Raw genomic sequence first — 18,783 nt, 5'->3', positions numbered from 1 at the left:
GTGGGAAACCCAAAATTGCTAATTGCACTTGATGATACCAGTGCTCTTCTCTCACCTTAGCCGGTCCTTCAGGTGGTCCTAGTGATGTGAGGCGGAGGCACTCAAACATTAGCGTGCACCCGACTCTCCTGGAGGGCCTGGTAAAATGCAGATTTGGCAGGTCTGGGGTGGGGCCTTAGAGTGTGCATTTCTAACGAGCTCCCAGCTGATACTGCTGCTGCTGGCCTGGGGGCCACAGTTTGAAGACTCCTGCTGTTGAAGCTGCCAACTCTGGCTGAGGGCAGAGAGCACCTCTGGGTTGGACCAACCACCCACTACCCCTCAAGAGCACGTGCAACGAGTGGGCCTGGGAAGGCTTGATTCTGCCCTGAGATCAATTTTGCTTGGTTTGCACAATGTTTTAGACAAAAATTGGGCTAATATCTAAAGATAGAGGTATTTCACATAAAAATCTGAACTCCTGCTGTTATGGGCTGAACTATGTCCCTCTAAAATTTATACGTTGGGAATTCCCTGGTGGTCCAGTGTTTAGGACTAGGTGCTTTCACTGTGGTGGCCTGAGTTCAATTCCTGGTCGGGGAACTAAGATCCCACAAGCCGCATGGCAAAATAGAATAGAATAGAATAGAATCAAATAGAATAGAATAGAATAGAATAGAATAGAATAGAATAGAATAGAAAGAATAGAATAGAAAGAATAGAATAGAATAGAAAGAATAGAATAGAATAGAAAGAATAGAATAGAATAGAATAGAAAGAATAGAATAGAATAGAATCAAATAGAATAGAATAGAATAGAATAGAATGATGTATATGCTGAAGTCTTAATCCGCAGTGCGATTGTGTGGCATTTGGTGCTAGGGTCTTTACAGAGATAATCACATTAAAAGGAGGTCATTACGTTGGGTCCTAATACAATAGGACCGGTATGATTATAAAAAGTGGAAATTTGGACACAGAGACCCGCATATAGGGAAAATACCACGTGGACATGGAGACTTCTATCCTCCAGCACTGTGAGACAATAAACTCTGTTTCTTCAGCCACCCAGTTCGTAAGACTTTGTCACAGTAGTCCTAGCAAACTAACACACCTGCCTCGCCTGGAAGGGCCCGGTGATCAGGCAGCACTGGTAGCGGGATCTGAGTAGCACCTCTCCTTTCTCCTGGCACATGCTCTCCGGTCCCCCAGTCCTCCCTTGGGCTGGAGACCCGAGTGCAGATCCCAGCGATAGAGCCCTCTGTGGGACTCACTCATGTGTACATCCCGCCCCCAGGGACAGCCGTCATTCAGTTCACACCCGGAGAGACGATAGACCCGCCCCCCTAAAATGCTCGGGCACAAGACCCCAAGGCGGCTGGCGTTGATGCTGAAGACTGTGACATGAGTCCCCTAGGATCTCCGTGTCCTCTCCCAGAGCCCAAGCACCACGCCACGCTCTGGTCTGGAACCCTGGCGTTCAAGCCCCAGCCCACTCTCAGTGGGCCTTTGTCCCTGACTGGGAAAGGCACGGGCAGAGTCTGACATCATGAAGCCCGAGGTGGGGGTGGGACTCCCCATCCCCCTCCATCCCCAGTCTGAGGGATTTCCCCACCCATCACCCTCTGCATCTCCCCCACCCCACCCCCGGGGCCGGGCTCTCCCTTGGGAGAAGGGACCCTCCCCGCCTCCCTCCCTACTGCCCTGGCCTGAAGGAGGACAGAAGATGCCCCAGTGTGACTAAACAGCTCATGATCAAACCACTACTCCACTTCATCACACCACCATCACCATGCAAAGGTCATGACCAATGGGAGGGGCTGGGGTGGCAGGAGGATCACCGTGGACTCTGCACACAGAGGGTCCCTACCCAGCTCAGAGAGTCAGCACAGCCCTGGCTGAGCACCCTCTGTGCACCAGGCACTGTTCTAGGGGATACAGTGGTGAACAAGACAGACAGACAGGCAGGTGGAGACCTGAGCTCAGATGCCAGTGGGGAAGCAGCTCACTGAGGGTGCAGGTTGGCAAATGGCGTGCTGAGGGCCATAGAGGGACCGGGCAGCATTTAAACAGAGGAACTTGGCTTGGTGAGAGGGGCCGGGCAGGCTTCCAGAGGAAGCAGCGTCCAAGCTGGGAGCCAACAGGCCACACAGGCTACGGCCAGCAGCGGAGCGGGGAGTGGGACGGGGCAGGGGAGCTTTCTAGGAGGAAGGAAGAGGCGTCAAGGCCTCCGCTCAGGGCATTTGAGGATCACACCCGTGCACCCACTCTGCGTTGACGAATCTTAACTCTGCCAGGAGCCAGCCTCCCGGCAGGCTAGGTTGGGCATAAAGCAGCCCATGGCCTGTCCTCCTGGAGGTCATGTTATCACGGGAGGAGAGAGTCAACACATAAGGTTGTTTCCGATGGCAAGAAGTGGCTGGAAGACAATAGACCAGGATGTGGGTACCAAACGCGACACCCTCTAGAGAGGGTGGACGTGACTGGAGCCGAGGGTGAGATGTCCTGCCTCCTCCTCCTGGCCACACTGGCCTCTGTGGCCTCTCAGGCCCGGGGTTATCCCTAACACTGCCACCAAGATCCCCTAGACGCTGAGGACAATGCCTTCTGCTTCTCAGCCTGAGACTCCAGAGATCTTAGAGCATCCTCCCAGGGACCCAGAACCAGGGTACGCAGTGATGGAGGGGGGAATGAGTGAGGCAGCCGCCCCCAGCCCCTCCAGGAAGGAGCTCGTAGAACCCAGGCATCAGGCTGCCCAGTTCAAGCAGCGGTGACAAGGGCCCTTTGTGCCCCCCTCCCCCGGGGGCAGGGAGGAGCTGGGCCTTGGAGGCAGGCGGCCCCTGGCACCCAGGGGGAGGGGAGGGGCTGGTCAGTGGGGGCCTAGACCCTGGGAGGCCAGGGGACTGCGAGCGGGGCCTGCGGAGCAGAGGGTGCAGAAGCAAGAGCATCAGGTGAGTACTGCAGCCGAGAGGGCTGTGGGACGGGGAGGAGAACAGAGGACTGGGGCTGAGAGCACGGGGCAGGGCCGCCCGGGGCATGTGCAGTGCGAAGCGGTCTGGGCCGTGGATGGTGGCTGGGAGCTGCCACTAATTTAGGGTGGGGGAGGGTGCTGCTTAGGATTGCTCTGGGCGTGGGCTGGGACCGTGGCAGGGACAGTGACGGGGCCTTGGGAAGAAACCACAGAGAGAAAGAATGAAGAGCCCTCCTCAGCACCCCTCTGGTGGACGTTCTGCCCTGGGGCTCCTAAGTTTGTGGCAGATGGGGTGGAAGTCATCCAGGGACAGGTGAAGAGTGGAAGGATGCCCGGGTGATCAGACGTCTGCCTCCTGCCATCTGGGAGGGTGCGGGCACAGGGGGCTGTGAGTGAGCAAGTTCCAGCACCTGAGCACCTGACGGGGGCGCGTGTGCACATGCACGTGCACGTCTCTTAGTGAGTCGTAATCCACATCCGTGTTTCTCCACCTTTATTTACACCCCACTAAGGAAAGCTTTTAGACCTGTTTTTCCTAATCCAGCTCCCCCCGTGAGATCTTAATATTACGGATAGACTGTATATGTTTATATACCGTGGTCCTTTAGAGAGCCACAAACCACTGTAATAACTAAGATTTTTCTGGACCCCACCCCAAGAACCAATTTTCACCCCCATTCAGATTGCGTGGTCTACACACTTGTTTCACACGTCTGCCCAGGCCCCGTGGCCCTCACCTGTGTCTACCTCCTGTACCTTCCCGTCGCAGGTGCAAAGGTGGCATCTGCCGCGTGTCCATCCGCATGTGTCTGAGTGGGTCTGTCCATAGCCGGTCCGAGTGTCTTTGCGAGCATGGCACGCAGGCAGGTCCGTGTGTATGCCCGATTGCCATGCCTATGCCCGTCCCGGTGTGTGGTGGGCAGGAGGACGCAGGTGTGTGTGTGTCTGCCGCACGGGGGTCTCGGTGCCTGTCGGCGTGTGCAGAGCCCTGACGGGTGTTACGGTGCGAGGCTGCTTCTTCTGGCTGCGTCCAGATCCGTCACATTTCATGGCGGCATTTGCATGTGTCTGACCGCATGCGTCTGTCCGTGGGAAGAGAGTGTCAAAGGCCAGGAAGAGCAGCCACTTGGAAACACTGGGTCCAGCCCTGAGGCGACCCACAGAGGAGCTGGGTGCCAGGGAGTCACTAACCCCAATCCCTGGTCCTTCCTGGCTCCACTCAGAGCCCAGCCAGGCTCGCCCAGCTCTTCCCTCACCCCCATCTACCCCAGAAGCCCCCCAGGACGAGGCACCCTCACCCTGAGGGAACAGGGCTCTTTTGTACCGGGCTCTCGCCTCTGGAGGGTGGGGACGCCAGGGGCCATCTGTAGGGTGGGAGAGGGCGGCAGGAATTCACGTGGCATGTTGGGAATGCTGATGATGTGAAACCCAGTCATTGATGGGGCTGGGTCCCTGCCTCCCACCCCCAGGCCTCAGCCGTGGGACATGTGCTCCCTCACCGCGTTCACTGCCCCTGCCTCCCCCCACCCCCAGAGCTCTGCTGCTTCCCTTTCCTTCCCGAGAGTTCTCCTCCATCGCAGTTTGCCTCGGGAGGTGACCACAGAGTAGCTTTCAGGCTGTGTGGGAGGGTCCCAAGCGTCCATGGGCCACAGAGACCGTGTGGGCAGCCTGCAGGATCTACTCACAGTAGATCCGGAAAGTGGACGGGGAGGGGCAGGGGACCCTCAGGCCCCCACCTCCTTGCGCCTGTCTGACTCTTGTTCCAGGTTGGCCGGCTGACAGCTTCAAGTGGGACCAGAAGACATTCCCAACTCAGGGAGACGGAGGTGAGGGGGAGGGTTCCAAATTCCCCTTCCTCCTGGCTTGCCCTGCTTCCTGATGCTGGTCCAGACTTGGCTCTATCCTTACTCTTTGGAGATCCCCAAGGGCAGGATGGTGATGAAGACAATTATTAGCACGTCACTACCACATAGAGTCAGGACAGTTTGGTGGTGAAATCTGCAGACCTGGACAGGCAGACAGGGCTTGAATCCTAGCTCTGCCACTTACGTGCTGTGTGGCCTCGGGCAAGTTACTCAACCTCTCTGGACCGCAGCTACAAAATGAGGATAATAATTGCACCTACCTCAAAGAGATCAAATGAATCTGTGTCGTAAAGTACTGGGGGTGGTTCATGGTTGATGCCCATAGATGTGTTTGTGATTATACATAATAATAGCAGCAGTGGCTAACATCTGAACAGGCTGCTTCCTAAAGCCTTACTAGAAGCACCCTTTTCACTTCCCCTGGCCTTTAATCCTCTCCTCTCTTCTCCCCCATCCAGCTGTTGCTCACTTGCTGTACAAAATGATATTCCTCACGGCACTGCCTCTGTTTTGGATCATGATTTCAGGTAATGCCTGGGGGTCTGGGGCTCCTGGGGTCTTGGCCCCTGAGCAGGCTGGGGTTGATTTTGTGGGTCCCTGGACCCCGCCCCCGCCCCGCAGGGCAGTGGAAGCTGATGGGAGCGGGGGGATTGGGGGCATCCGGGCAGGACATGTCCCTCAGCCTCAGCGGTCCTGCTTGCCCACAGCCTCTCGCGGGGGTCACTGGGGGGCCTGGATGCCCTCGTCCATCTCGGCCTTCGAGGGCACGTGTGTCTCCATCCCCTGCCGCTTCGACTTCCCCGACGAGCTGCGGCCGGCCGTTGTGCACGGCGTCTGGTACTTCAATAGCCCCTACCCGAAAAACTACCCGCCGGTGGTCTTCAAGTCACGCACCCAAGTCGTCCACGAGAGCTTCCAGGGCCGCAGCCGCCTCCTGGGGGCCCTGGGCCTGCGCAACTGCACCCTCTTGCTCAGCAACCTCAGCCCCGAGCTGGGTGGCAAGTACTACTTCCGCGGGGACCTGGGGGGCTACAACCAGTACACCTTCTCCGAGCACAGCGTCCTGGACATCATCAGTGAGTTCCCGGGGGCTGTGCAGATGCCGTGGGGCTGGGGCCATGCAGGGGGCGCAGGGGGAGCAGGAAGTCCTCCTGGCACCTTTCCAGGGAGGTCTAGCTGGCAGGACCAGGGACTTGTTGGTTTGGCTGGGGGGAGGGGTGCAACCCCCCCCTGCCCACACGGCCCAGGCAGATGACTGAAACAGGCAAAGCAGGGCTCTCAGAGGAAAGCAGTGGTCTTACTCTTCCAGAAACACCTGAGGTAAAGGCAGCGGGCCCAGGGGTTGGAGCCAGGCCTCTGGATTCCTATGTTAGCTGGGCTACTGAGGGCAAGTTACTTAACTTCTCTGGGCCTTGTTTTCCTCTTCTGTAAAATAGGGTTAAGAACAGCACTCAAAGTTCAATGAGGGAACAGTTGTCAAGTGGGCAAAGCAGTGCCTGGTACATGACGCCCAGCTCCGTCTAAGTGGTGCTGGGTGAGAAGGCAGGGTCATTGCTGTCAAGCATTCTGAGTTTTCCATTTGTTTGTTTGTTTGTTTTGTTTTGGTTTTGGCTGTGCTACACGGCATGCGGGATCCTAGGGACTGAACCCGTGCCCCCTGCAGTGGAAGCACAGAGTCCCAACCACTGAAACGCCAGGGAATTCCCGAATTTTCAAAGGGAACTGTATTTTTCTATGTTTTTTCAGCATCAGCTGCTGATTCAGATATTTTTTTTAAAAAATACCCTAAATTTAGGTCAAATAAAATGCAGCTCCGGGCCAGTTTGGGCAATTAGAGTAGGGTCTACTGCCTCATTTCTGAGAGGCCCCGAGAGGCATGGAACCCTTAGACTCAGGTTTGCCATCAGCTCTGAGTCTACATGAGGGGCCAGATTACAGCCCTGATGCACAGAGAGGCCCCGCTTCCGCTGCTAGGCACAGCCAGACAGCTCCAGGACACACCACACACACACACACACACACACACACACACGCACGCACGCACGCACGCACGCACGCACGTGGAAGCTAAACCAAAGCAAACGTGGGAAGGAGAGAGGTTTCTTGAGGAATATAACGTAGTGTCCAGAGCACAGACGATGAAGCCAGAGCGACAGGAATTGAAGCTCAGTTTTACCCCATGCGCGCTGTGGCCTCAGTTTCCTCATCCGCAAAATGGGCAAAATAACATTACCCACTTTCTACTTTCGGCATGGCTGGAAGGACGGGCAAGTTACACACAGTAAAGTACTCAGACCACTATATTGTTGTTTCCGTTATTATTACATCTGCGGTTGGATCTGCGGAGGGCTTCTGGGTGAAGGGTACCCAGGAGGAGAGAAGGTTGTAGGGAATTCTGCATCCAAGGATGGGGAGGGGAGCGGGTACCAGGACTGGAGTCGGACAACGTGGGGGTCCGATGCTGCTTCCTTCACCCTCCATCTCCCCGTCTCACTTAGACACCCCCAACATCATGGTCCCCCCAGAGGTTGTGGCAGGCACAGAAGTGGAGGTCAGCTGCATGGTGCCTGACAACTGCCCCGAGATGCACCCAGAGCTGAGCTGGCTGGGCCACGAGGGGCTCGGGGAGCCGGCTGTGCTGGGGCGGCTCCGCGAGGACGAGGGCACCTGGGTGCAGGTGTCGCTGCTGCACTTCGTGCCCACCAGGGAGGCCAACGGCTACCGGCTGGGCTGCCAGGCCTCCTTCCCCAACACCACCCTGCAGTTCGAAGGCTACGCCAGCCTGGACGTCAAGTGTGAGCTTGGGTGCGGGCCGGGGTGCGGGCCGGGGGCGGGGTCTGCGGCACGTGCCCGCTGACGTCCTGTGTCTCCGGTGCCGCAGACCCCCCGGTGATTGTGGAGATGAACTCCTCGGTGGAGGCCATCGAGGGTTCGCACGTCAGCCTGCTCTGTGGGGCCGACAGCAACCCGCCGCCGCTGCTGACCTGGATGCGGGACGGCACGGTGCTCCGGGAGGCGGTGACGGAGAGCCTGTCCCTGGAACTGGACGAGGTGGCGCCCGCGGAGGACGGCGTCTACGCCTGCCTGGCCGAGAACGCTTATGGCCAGGACAACCGCACCGTGGGGCTCAGCGTCATGTGTGAGTCGCCGCCCCTGCCCGGGGCGGAGCTGGGGGCCCAGTGGGGGCGCGGTCGGGACCATGCCCGTGGTTGAGGTGGAGATGGAGAGGAAGTTGCAGGTTAAGGAGTTCCTTCATTTTCCCCACGAGTATCTGGTGAACACCTACTCTGCACCACTCTCCTCGCTAGGACGAGATGGGAAGAGGCAGAGGCAATCCCTGCCACCCAGGAAAGCCTGTTAAATTCAGTTTCCTGCGGGTAGAGCTGGGCCTGGCTCCGGGAATCTGCATTTTAAAATAAGCCCCATTGCAGTTCTGATGGGAGGGCTGAGGAGAACCCAGGGCTCTCCCAGCCCCCGAACATTATGGGGCCCCAGGGAGAGGGGGCCCGTCAGACAGGATTCTTAACTAGGAGCCAAGGAGAGGTCATTCATTCATTCATTCATTCACAAATATTTATTGAGGCAAAGTGCCCAGGGCTGGGGATAATAAAAATGACAGCACCGGCCAACATTTACTCAGCAGTTTCTGAGTGCCTTCCAGAAATACTCTTCCCCTGGGGCCTCCCCACGGCTGGCTCCTACTCACCTCCTTCTAGGCTCACTGCAGCCCTCCCTCACCATCCTAGTGAAAACCGTCAACTACCCCGATTTCCCATCCCACCTTTATTTTTCTGCAAAGCACTTATCCCCGTCTTGCCAACTATATGTTTGATTTCCTTATACAGCATCTGTCCACACGGGCAGGGATCTTCATCTAACCTTGTTCAGGCTAAAACAGTGCTTGTCACAGTTGGTTCTCAGTGACCCCTATGAGGTTGGGAATATTATTAAGCCCATTTTCCAGATAAGAAAAATGGGGCCCAGAGGGGTTTCGACATGGGTCCACACACAGCTGGGAAGGGGTAGAGCCGGGATTCAAACACAAGCGCTGTCGCTGCAGAATCCCTGTCTTTGTAAACGAGACGCCCAGGCCTGGGGTTACCTGAGCCATCCTGAGCTGGTGTGCCCTGATTAGGGCGTCGGGGGTCACATTTGGGGGTGGGAGCTTCTGACCATCGGCCCCCTGTCCTGCCCCCCAGATGCACCCTGGAAGCCGACGGTGAACGGGACAGTGGTGGCCGTGGAGGGGGAGACAGTCTCCATCTTGTGCTCCACACAGAGCAACCCGGATCCCATTCTTACCATCTTCAAGGAGAAGCAGATTCTGGCCACGGTCATCTATGAGAGCGAGCTGCAGCTGGAGCTGCCCGCCGTCGTGCCCGAGGATGATGGAGAATATTGGTGTGTGGCCGAGAACCAGTACGGTCAGAGGGCCACCGCCTTCAACCTATCCGTGGAGTGTGAGTACTCCCCTGCATCCGCTGCCCCTGCGGAGGGCGGCCGGGCTTGACTCCTGCCCACCCACCCCTGTGGTAGACGGCTCAATGGGGGACACCCAGGTGACCGGGAGGTACCCACGCATCCCAGCCAGGGGTCAGATAAGGATGAGGAAGGGAGGAAAGCGGAACCCACAGCAAGAAAATCAAAGCCCCACGTGAGAATACGGTATCCCCACATCCTGGTGTGGGCTTGTGACCAAGGAGATTTCTGAATCCTGTGGCCACAGCCCCTTTGCATTAACTAAAAGAATAACCACGACCTCCGACCCTTATGGAACGTCGCTAGGCACCAAGAAATGTTGGAAGCTCTGTACAGGGACTCACTCTTTCGTTTTTGTTACATCCGATGAGGGAGGTTCTCTTACTCTCTCCAGTTTCCAGAGAAGGAAACTGAGGTCCTGAGAGGTTATGTCACTTGCCCAAAGTCACACAGCCAGAAAACGGCAGAACTGAGATTCAAATACAGTGGTCTGGTTCCACTCTTCTGTGCTGCCCATTGACTTCATCCTATGTTATGACATCAGAATACATTGATCAAGCCGTTGTTACATGCACGGCCGTGTGGCTCAGTGGGAGGTGGGGGGTAGGACCGAGAGGACACCAAGCGTATTAACAGATAATGGTACAGCCGGAGAGATGAGACGGATGCATATAAAAAGCCAACTGTCTTGGGAATGAAGCCCATTGTTCCACTGCCAACCAGAGCCCTTCCCAACCTGCTGTGGACATCACCGCCAACACCCCACCCCCACCCCGCCGTCACTCGGGTCATAGCTCCCAAGTCGCAGTTTCCACTCCCCCTCGTCCAGCAACTCCCTCTGGAATGTCACCTTTGTAGTTCCATTCCCCCTGCTTCCTCCCCAGCTCCAGCCTGGCCTCTGGCACTTGTCTCCAAATGATTCCACCTACAATGGTCCCTACCACACAAGCTTGCCAGAAGGTTTTGGGCACAGTCCGTATATTCAATATGGCGTGTGGCCGTAGTCAGCAGAGACAGATTATTCCTGGAGTACCATCTTCCAGGGCAAGGTGATGGCCACCACTGCCCTGCTAACCCTTCCTCTTTGGGCACCTTCCTTCCCAGTCTCTGCTCGCTCGCGGCATCCAACGTGATCATGCATATGGGTGTGCGGGTACCCCGCCTACATGCCCACCCTTCTGCCTCACGCCCACCCTTCTGCCTCACGCTTTTCTCCATTAAACCTATATCCCAAGCCAGGAGTTCTTAGGTGTAGAGTCAGAGAACCCCCTGAGGATCCGGTGGAAACGTCTGATCATACACGCATCTCCAGCTCACGAATGTTTTCAGTCACAGACCCTCCTGTATAATAAGAGTGGTGGCAGCAAACGATCATTAAGGGCCTACTCTGGGCCAGGATTGCATCCCCTGCACGTGTTATTTTGCTGAGCCCTTGTGGTCGCCCCTTGAAGCAGCTACGTGTTATCGTCATCCCCTTTGAGGAGAAACTGAAGGTCAGAATTCCCCAAGGCCATGCAGCTGGAAGGCTGGCCAGTGCCAGGATTCTTCTGGACTCCTGTCGATCCAGTTCTTAAACCTCTGGCTGCTTCATCTCCCCTGCAGTCCTTGGTACCCAAGGTACTCAAGGCCTTCAGTCAGCCGGAGGGGAGGAGCAGCTGTGCCTCCCACCCCACCCCTGCTGAGCCGGTCACCGGGCTCCAAGGCCTGTGTCGCTGTGCTTACCCTCTGGGCGTCGGGCTTCAGGTCCCTCTCTGTCCCCAAAGTCTGCGTCCCCTAGCAACGGGGCTTCCATGCTCGCTGACGATGGTGGGTGCTCCTGAGCGGGGAGGGGGCGGGGGGGGGCTGTTGGGTCCCAGCACAGCGTGGGACCTGCAGGGCACTCTCCTCACTGAGACCCTGTGATGACTAGAAGACTGGTTTCAGCCCTTTGTGCATATTGACCTATTTCATTCTCACAACAACGTGATTGGGGGCAGGGACTGCCCTTCACCCATTTAATAGGAGGAAACGGAAATGTTACTGGTGCCCAGTACCCGACAGAGCTGAATCGACCTGGGTCCGAATCCCAGCTCTATCTCCATCTTGTGATGGAGATGTGCTGTGTGATCCCAGACAAGTGAGTTCACCTTTGCTGAGCCCCGATTCTCTTCTCTGAAAAACGGATATGACAGTATAAGGAAATTATGGTGAGCGCCCATAGTGCCCGACATGTCCCATGTGCCCCGTAAGTCTTAGACATCCTCTTAGCTTCCCACTCATCTCTCCTTTGAACTCCTGGCTGGGTATCCGCCTGCCTTCCTGCTGCCAAGGCTTTGCTCACTTGCTTCCTCTGCTGGAATGGTTCGATCCCTGCATGGGATGTTAAGCTTTCTTTTTCTTTTCTTTTCTTTTTTTTTTTTTTTCCGCTGCATGGGGTCTTTGTTGCTGCGCGCGGGCTTTCTCTAGTTGTGGCGAGCGGGGGCTATTCTTCGTTGCTGTGTGCAGGCTTCTCATTGCGGTGGCTTCTCTTGTTGCAGAGCACGGGCTCTAGGCGCACAGACTTCAGTAGTTGTGGCTCTTGGGCTCTAGAGCGCGGGCTCAATAGTTGTGGCGCACGGGCTTAGTTGCTCCGTGGCACGTGGGATCTTCCCAGACCAGGGATCGATCCCATGTCCCCTGCATTGGAAGGCAGATTCTTAACCACTGCACCACCAGAGAAGTCCCTAAGCTTTCTTTTCAACAAGCTCATGTGCCCACTTCAGAACAGAGTCCCGTAGCCCCTGGCAAGTCAAGGACCATTACGCCTCTTTGCACACATGAGAAGTTCATCTCGGAGGCCCAGGAAGCTGAGTGGCCTGATCGGGGCGACCGGCCAGTAGATGGCAGAGCTGAGATTCAAGCCAAAGCTGTCTCACTCCAAACTCCCCATCCTTTGTGGGACCTGGGGCTTATCTAGTGTCAATCAGGGTTTCATAGGTCGCGAGGCTGCCGGCAATGCTGCAAAGATGCTGAGCACATGCAACAGGGTGTCAGCGTTCCCGCAACACTGTCACAACAGTACCAGTGGCGCAGTATTGAATGAAAGGATTTTTAAAAAATTAATCACTGTCCGTTCATGTTTGTCATTACTAATTTACTCTGTGGTGTGTTAATTTGTCAATACTACAGCAAGCATAGTGCACGTCTGCCTCAACAGAATTTGGAATATTTAACTGTTCATTTACTAGACGTAGAGATATGTACACATTGAGGTTCCAAATGGGATGATCCCTACTGCCACTACACGGCTCATGTGACTCCCTGCTCCGTCGCTGTTACCTGCATATTCTTTTTTACTGGAAATTGAAAATAAGTGGGGTAGGTGGGCCAAAGATCTTTTGCCCATGTGGAAGTGGGTTTTGCTCAGGGCTGAGAACCAGAGGTCAGTCTAGAGCAAGCAGAGGGGAATGCCAGACTCTCCATGAGGGAAAGAGAACATAGTTTAAAAAGCAACATTCAATGTTCTATTATAATTTCATATTTTGGAAAATGAAAGGAAAAAAAATACCAGTATCGTTTTTGTAATTTAAATGGCAGCAAAGCAAAGCTCAACAAAATGATATTGGGTGGAGGGTGGTACCTGGTACCACGGGGAATCCTGCGAGGGAGGGAGGGTCAGGACGCAGGGGGCTCCAGGGAGTGAGTAGGGGCATCTGTAGGATGGCCTGGAAGGGGAGCTGGCTGAACGCAGTAGTTCATCCAGTAAGTCTTCCCAGAGCTCCTGCCGGGTGAAAGGGATGTTCTAGGGACTTCCCTGGAGGTCCAGTGGTTAAGAATCTGCGCTTCCACTGCAGGGGATTTGGGTTTGATCCCTGGTCAGGGAACTAAGATCCTGCATGTCGTGTGGTATGGCAAAAAAAGAAAGTCATGTTCTAAGTGTGGGGGACAGAGTGGAGACTGAGTAAGAGCCTGTCTCGATGCAAATACAAGACCAGCCACATCAGTGTATAACCCGGGTAGGGATAAGTGCTGGGGAGAAAACTCGAGTGAACAGTTATTGAAGCGAGGTGCAACTTACATGGGGTGGTCAGAGAAATAGACATGGTCTGCGCAGAAGCTGCCTGGAGTGAGGGCGGGAGTTTGGCAGGTGTCAGGGAAGTGTTCCTAGCGGAGGGAGAAACGCAAGGCCCCCCCACCCCCGCCCCGGCTGTTGGAAAAAGCTCCACAAGTATGAGAAACAAGCAAGGAGGCTCGTGTGGCTGGAAGGGAATGAGCCAGGGTGACAGCAGGAGATTAGAGCGTGGCTAAGTCCTGCAGGGCCTTGCAGGCGAAGGCAAAGAATTGGGGTTTTATTCTAAGTGACACGGGGAGCAATTGGAGGGGGGGGGCTTTGAGCAGGCAGCACCGTGATCTATGTTTCACAAGGTGAGCAGAGTTAGAGAGGACGTAAAAGAGAGTGCAGAGGGGAACAGGCAGCTCATCTCTGCGACGGCCAAGGAGCCCCCGAGGCCCTGTCTCTAGCCCGCGGGGTCTTGGTCTTGCCCCTGCAGTTGCCCCCGTGATCCTCCTGGAGTCCCACTGTGCGGCGGCCCGTGACACGGTGCAGTGCCTGTGCGTGGTGAAAGCCAACCCAGAGCCGTCCGTGGCCTTCGAGCTGCCCTCGCGTAACGTGACCGTGAACGAGACGGAGCGCGAGTTCGTGTACTCGGAGCGCAGCGGCCTCCTGCTCACCAGCATCCTCACGCTGCGGGGCCAGGCCCAGGCCCCGCCCCGGGTCATCTGCTCCTCCCACAACCTCTATGGCACCAAGAGCCTGGAGCTGCCCTTCCAGGGAGCCCGTGAGTGGTGTGGCCTGGGGCTGGGCGTCAAGGGACAGACAGGACCCCTCTTGGATCCAAGCTCCCCTCCCCAAGGCTGATCACCAGCGGCTGCGCATGGGTCAGGCTGCGCAGCGGATCGGGTGGTAGAGATGCCCTTTCCAGCCAGTTAGGAGAGGCTGCCCCGAGCTTGCCTGTACTTTACTGGCCCCTCCAGCAGCAAAGGCCTTCAGGCTAGCCAGTCAGTGCAAGGATATGCCAGTGGTGTAAATATTTTCCCTCTCACCCCTGCCCCAGCCTGTCTCCTAAGAACCCAGGTGTCCTCACTCCCACCGGCAGCCCTGAGGGCGCCTGGGTCTTCTCTTTCCTCAGATCGCCTGATGTGGGCCAAGATCGGGCCCGTGGGAGCGGTGGTTGCTTTTGCCATCTTAATTGCCGTCGTCTGCTACATCACCCAGACGCGCAGAAAGTGAGTAGCCTTCCGGGCTGAGCTGGGGCGGGGCGGGGTGGCCTCCAAGGGCAGGGCAGGGGCAGAGCAGTTGGAGGTGGGGGGTGGGCAAGGGAGGGAGGATTCTGCTCTGAGAATGTTCAGCTGGATGGAGGAGAGAGGGCCCCGGCTAACGTGGGCCGCCGTGGTCAGGTCACGCATGCCAGTGCCTGGGCCGAGCACTTCTCACCAGTCGATACCTGTGCCCCGCATCCTGTGCTGTGGCCTCCTGCCGCTCCGGTGTGATGGGGAGAGCCGGTACCCCTGGCTTGCACCCAGAACATCCGTCACAGTTGGTTCCGGAAGCCCCAATGATTACACATATCTGTGGTATCAAAAACACTCCTCAGGGACTTCCCTGGTGGTCCAGTGGTTGGGACTTCACCTTCCAGGGCAGGGGGTGCAGGTTCGATCCCCGGTCGGGGAGCTGGATCCCACATGCCTCGTGGCCAAAAAACCAAGACGTAGAACAGAAGCAATATTATAACAAATTCAATGAAAAGACTTTAAAAATGGTCCACATCAAAGAAATCTTAAAAAAACAGAACAAAACAAGACAAAACAAAACGCTCCGCAGTCCCAAGCCACAGCCACCTGCCACAGGTGCGCCGCTGTTAATTTTCTGCCTTGTGGTGCGCACATCAGCTCTCCTGACAAGGAGTTAACCCCCCGCTCCGCATCGTGGCGGCAAGGGGGTGTGGATAGCCCCAGAGCGAATGAGGAGAGCCCGGAGCAGCCAGGCTGGGGTCCTGAAAGTGGCAGAGACCAGGGCCCAGGTGGCTCATCCTCAGCTGTGAAGCAGAGGAGGGATGGGCAGTGGTGGACAGGAAGAGGCTGCTCACCAAAGGGCCTGCTGCCCATCTTAGAGAGGCGGGTGGGAGCAGCTCTGGGGTCCCTTGGGCCATACTCTTAGGTAGATGGGGTTGCAGATAGAGAGGGGAGTGGGGGGACCTGGGGGTCCCACTAGAGCTGACACGTCTTGCCCTGCAGAAAGAACGTGACAGAGAGCCCCAGCTTCCCGGCGGGGGACGACCCCCCCGTCCTGTTCAGCAGTGACTTCCGCATCTCTGGGGCGCCGGAGAAATATGAGGTGAGGCCAGAGCCCTGTGGTGCGGGGCTAGCTGGAGATCCTGTGCGCCAGGGGCCCCGAGGGCCTGGCGGGGGGCCTGGAGACCCAGGGGCAGAGGGGGCGCCGGCCCCGCAGAAGGGAAGCAGGGGTCGTGCGGAGGGCTGGCTTGGCCCTGGGCTGGGAAGGGGCGCTCAGGCCGAGGCCTGGCGGGGGGCTGTGGAGCTCGGGGCCCAAGGGAAGCCCTCATCCACCCCGCCTGCGTCTATGACTGCATTTCCTTCTCCAATAGTCCAGAGAGCTCTCTACCCTGGAATGAGCACCCCAGGAGGTAGGTTCCGGGGGCCTCAGTGTGCCCACCTCTGGGCCCGTGTTGGGCCCTGGGGTTGGCGTGCATGTGTGTGCGTCCCCGTCAGGCGTCCAGGTTGGTCCCCACTTCAGTCTGGCTCTGCCCAGCACTCCTGGCCTTGTCTAGTCTGTCCCATTGCTGCTCCCCTCTGTATGTCTGTGGCCACTGTCCTGTGTGTGTGTGTGTGTGTGTGTGTGTCCAAAGGTGGGGGGTAGGGATGGAAAGCGTGACAGGGAAGCCGAAGTTGCACCTGCAGGATCTCCCAGGTGGAGGAGGGGGACCACACCAGACCCAAACGTACTGAGTCGGGCATTTACAAAACTTGGGGAAGGTGGGCACCCGGCCAGGTGGCTTTAATCTAAGGGCATGTTATGGACTGAATTGAGTGCCCCCCCCAAATTCCGATGTTGAAGAAGGCTTCCTGGAGACGTTGCATTTGTGGGCGACTTTCAGGCTTGGCAGCGAGGAGGTGGTTTTGCGTAGCGGGGATCGGCACAGGCAAGAGCTCCAGAGGGGGACTGGGGACCGTGGGGCTGGCTGGGCTGGTGGTCCTCACACAGGACTCAGCTCTGGGAGGCGCAAGCGACTCCAGCCTTTGCATCTGTCAAGGGTGGAACAGGACCTTCTAATGGGTTGGTTCCCTTCATAGAGTGAGAGGCGCCTGGGATCTGAGAGGAGGCTGCTGGGCCTTCGGGGGGAGCCCCCAGAGCTGGACCTGAGCTATTCTCACGCGGACCTGGGAAAACGGCCCACCAAGGACAGCTACACCCTGACGGAGGAGCTGGCCGAGTATGCTGAAATCCGCGTCAAGTGAGGGAGCCGGGGGCAGCCCGGATGGCCACCACCCCTTCAGGACCCTCACTGGCCCCCACTGGCTGTGGGCTTCCTTCCTCCCCAAAGTAGTGGGGGCTGGGGCAGGAAAGGGACGGGGCAGGTGACAGTGAGGTCCTGGGGGCCTGGCCTCCCCCTCCCTCCCAGCTGTCCCCGCCCTGCCAGCGCCCCAGCTCCGCATTGTGGCTCCCCTGTAACCTCCTTTAACCTCATCTGTCTGGAGGGGAGCCCGTCTGTCCATGTTATTTATTGCTACCCCTGCCTGGTCTCTTGTCCCCATACCTGGCCCCAGGGCCTGTGCGGAGGAACACGAAATAAATGCCCTGAAGTCAAACACCCGTCTAGACCCTGATGATTTCAGACCCGTCCTTGGGGACCCTGCCCCCCGCCTCCTTGCCCTTCCCTGGGTCCTCAGGGATCCTAGCCCTGAGCCCAGGCCAGCCGCCCTTAAGTTGCTTCCACTCCGAGCTGGCAGCTGGTCCACAGCAGGTCATGTTTGACTGCTGGGTGGCTTCACATCACAACCCTCACCCCTGCTCCTGCCACAGGTGGAGCGACTGACAGCCCTGGGCTTGCGCTTACACGCTGCCACATCTCACTGAAAGAGATGGTGGCTGCTTCCTCTGAAGGGGCCTGGCTCCTGACTTGCCACACTGCTCACCATTTCCTGTTGTCCCACACCTGGCTGGCTTCACTCACTGACATCCCCCCCTGTGCCCTGCGGGTCGCGGCGGGGGCCTCAGATCTCAGTGTTTCATGAGCCTGTGTCAGTTTGACCGCCGTGCCTCACGTTCATGCTGTACTCTGCAGCTTCAATCTTTTTTCCTTTCCTTTTTTTTTTTAAAAAAAATTAATTAATTAATTAATTTTGACCATGCTGTGCGGCATGTGGGATCTTAGTTCCCTGACCAGGGATCGAACCCGTGCCTCCTGCAAGTGGAAGCGCAGAGTCCTAACCACTGGACCACCAGGGAATTCCCAATCTTTCAAACTTCACTTGGTTCAAGAAATATCCATCAGGCATCAGCTGTGTATTGAAGCCCTTTAGGAAGCTCAGGCTATCCTGGGAAGAGACCTCCAGGACAGTCCTGTGAAGATGAGGACGCTGGGGCTCAGGGAAGCCAGGTGATTTTCCCAGGGTCCCAGGTCCAGGAAACAGTGTGGCCAGACCCTGGACTCAGGTCTCCTTGAATTTAAAGAAGGCCGGACTCACTGGCATGAACTGGTATCAACAGCTAACGTGTTTGTTGAGCGCTTACTACGTGCCATGTTGTTCTACCCGGTTTATATGAATTCATCTCCATCTGCTTTCCCTAACGACTACGACAGTGCTTCTCCAAGTGGGGTCCCTGCACCAGCGGTAGCAGCCTCGCCTGGGCACTTGTCAGAAAGGCAGATTCTCAGGCCCCACCCAGACTGCAGGAATCAAAAGCTCTGGGCTGGGGCCCAGCAGTCTGTGTTTTGACGAATCCTCCTGGGGACTCTGATGCACTGACGTTGAGAATCTGGAGGAGGCGAGGCATAGAGGCTGCATCACTTCCTCGAGGTCCCCCAGCTGCAGCCCCGACTTAAGCCCTCGGGGCCTGGCTCTGCAGCCCACGTGCTGACCACTGTACGTCACTGCCGTTTCAGTGAGAAGCAGAGGAAGCTCATGGGTCTGAAGATGCCGAGGGGGTGGTAAGAATAGAGCCGCAGGGCTGAGGGCGATGCCAGCGAGGTTCCTGAGGAAGGTGGTCCTGCCCTGGTTTTTGAAGAGGGCGGAGGATACAACAGAGGCCAAAGTCAAGGTGTAGAGGCAGAAATAACCGAACTGTGTTGGAAAGGAAGGTGACGAGGCCGCTTCGGCTGGAGTGGGTTGTCCACGTGCATGAGAAAGGAAGGGAGGTGTGTGGTAACAGGGCTGTGGGCAGCGGGGCGGAACCCCACCCTGAGGCCTGCCCTTTCCTCACCGAGCTGGCAGTCATGCAGGGAGAAGGATATT

General features: G+C 57.0%; 1 protein-coding gene across 2 annotated transcripts; it reads left to right on the top strand.

Annotated features, from left to right (window-relative positions):
• Window positions 1-2,892: 2,892 nt before the first annotated feature.
• On the top strand, window positions 2,893-17,125 carry MAG (myelin associated glycoprotein). 2 transcript variants are annotated; one of them, XM_059999371.1, is made up of 11 exons: window positions 2,893-2,930; window positions 4,717-4,776; window positions 5,274-5,342; window positions 5,523-5,891; window positions 7,314-7,610; window positions 7,697-7,954; window positions 9,015-9,275; window positions 13,803-14,090; window positions 14,442-14,538; window positions 15,547-15,646; window positions 16,621-17,125. In XM_059999371.1, exons 3-11 carry the CDS (start codon window positions 5,297-5,299, stop codon window positions 16,783-16,785), a joined length of 1,881 nt encoding a protein of 626 aa, XP_059855354.1. In that variant the 5' UTR covers window positions 2,893-2,930; window positions 4,717-4,776; window positions 5,274-5,296; the 3' UTR covers window positions 16,786-17,125. The 2 variants fall into 2 exon arrangements, with proteins under 2 accessions (XP_059855354.1, XP_059855353.1); XM_059999370.1 differs by lacking the exon at window positions 2,893-2,930 and adding an exon at window positions 3,727-3,817.
• Window positions 17,126-18,783: the final 1,658 nt, after the last annotated feature.

This window comes from Delphinus delphis, chromosome 20 (genome assembly GCF_949987515.2).
Source record: "Delphinus delphis chromosome 20, mDelDel1.2, whole genome shotgun sequence".
NCBI classification, from domain to species: Eukaryota; Metazoa; Chordata; class Mammalia; order Artiodactyla; family Delphinidae; genus Delphinus; species Delphinus delphis.
Note: the sequence above shows the minus strand (reverse complement) of the source record. Positions and strands in the feature narration are given on the sequence as shown.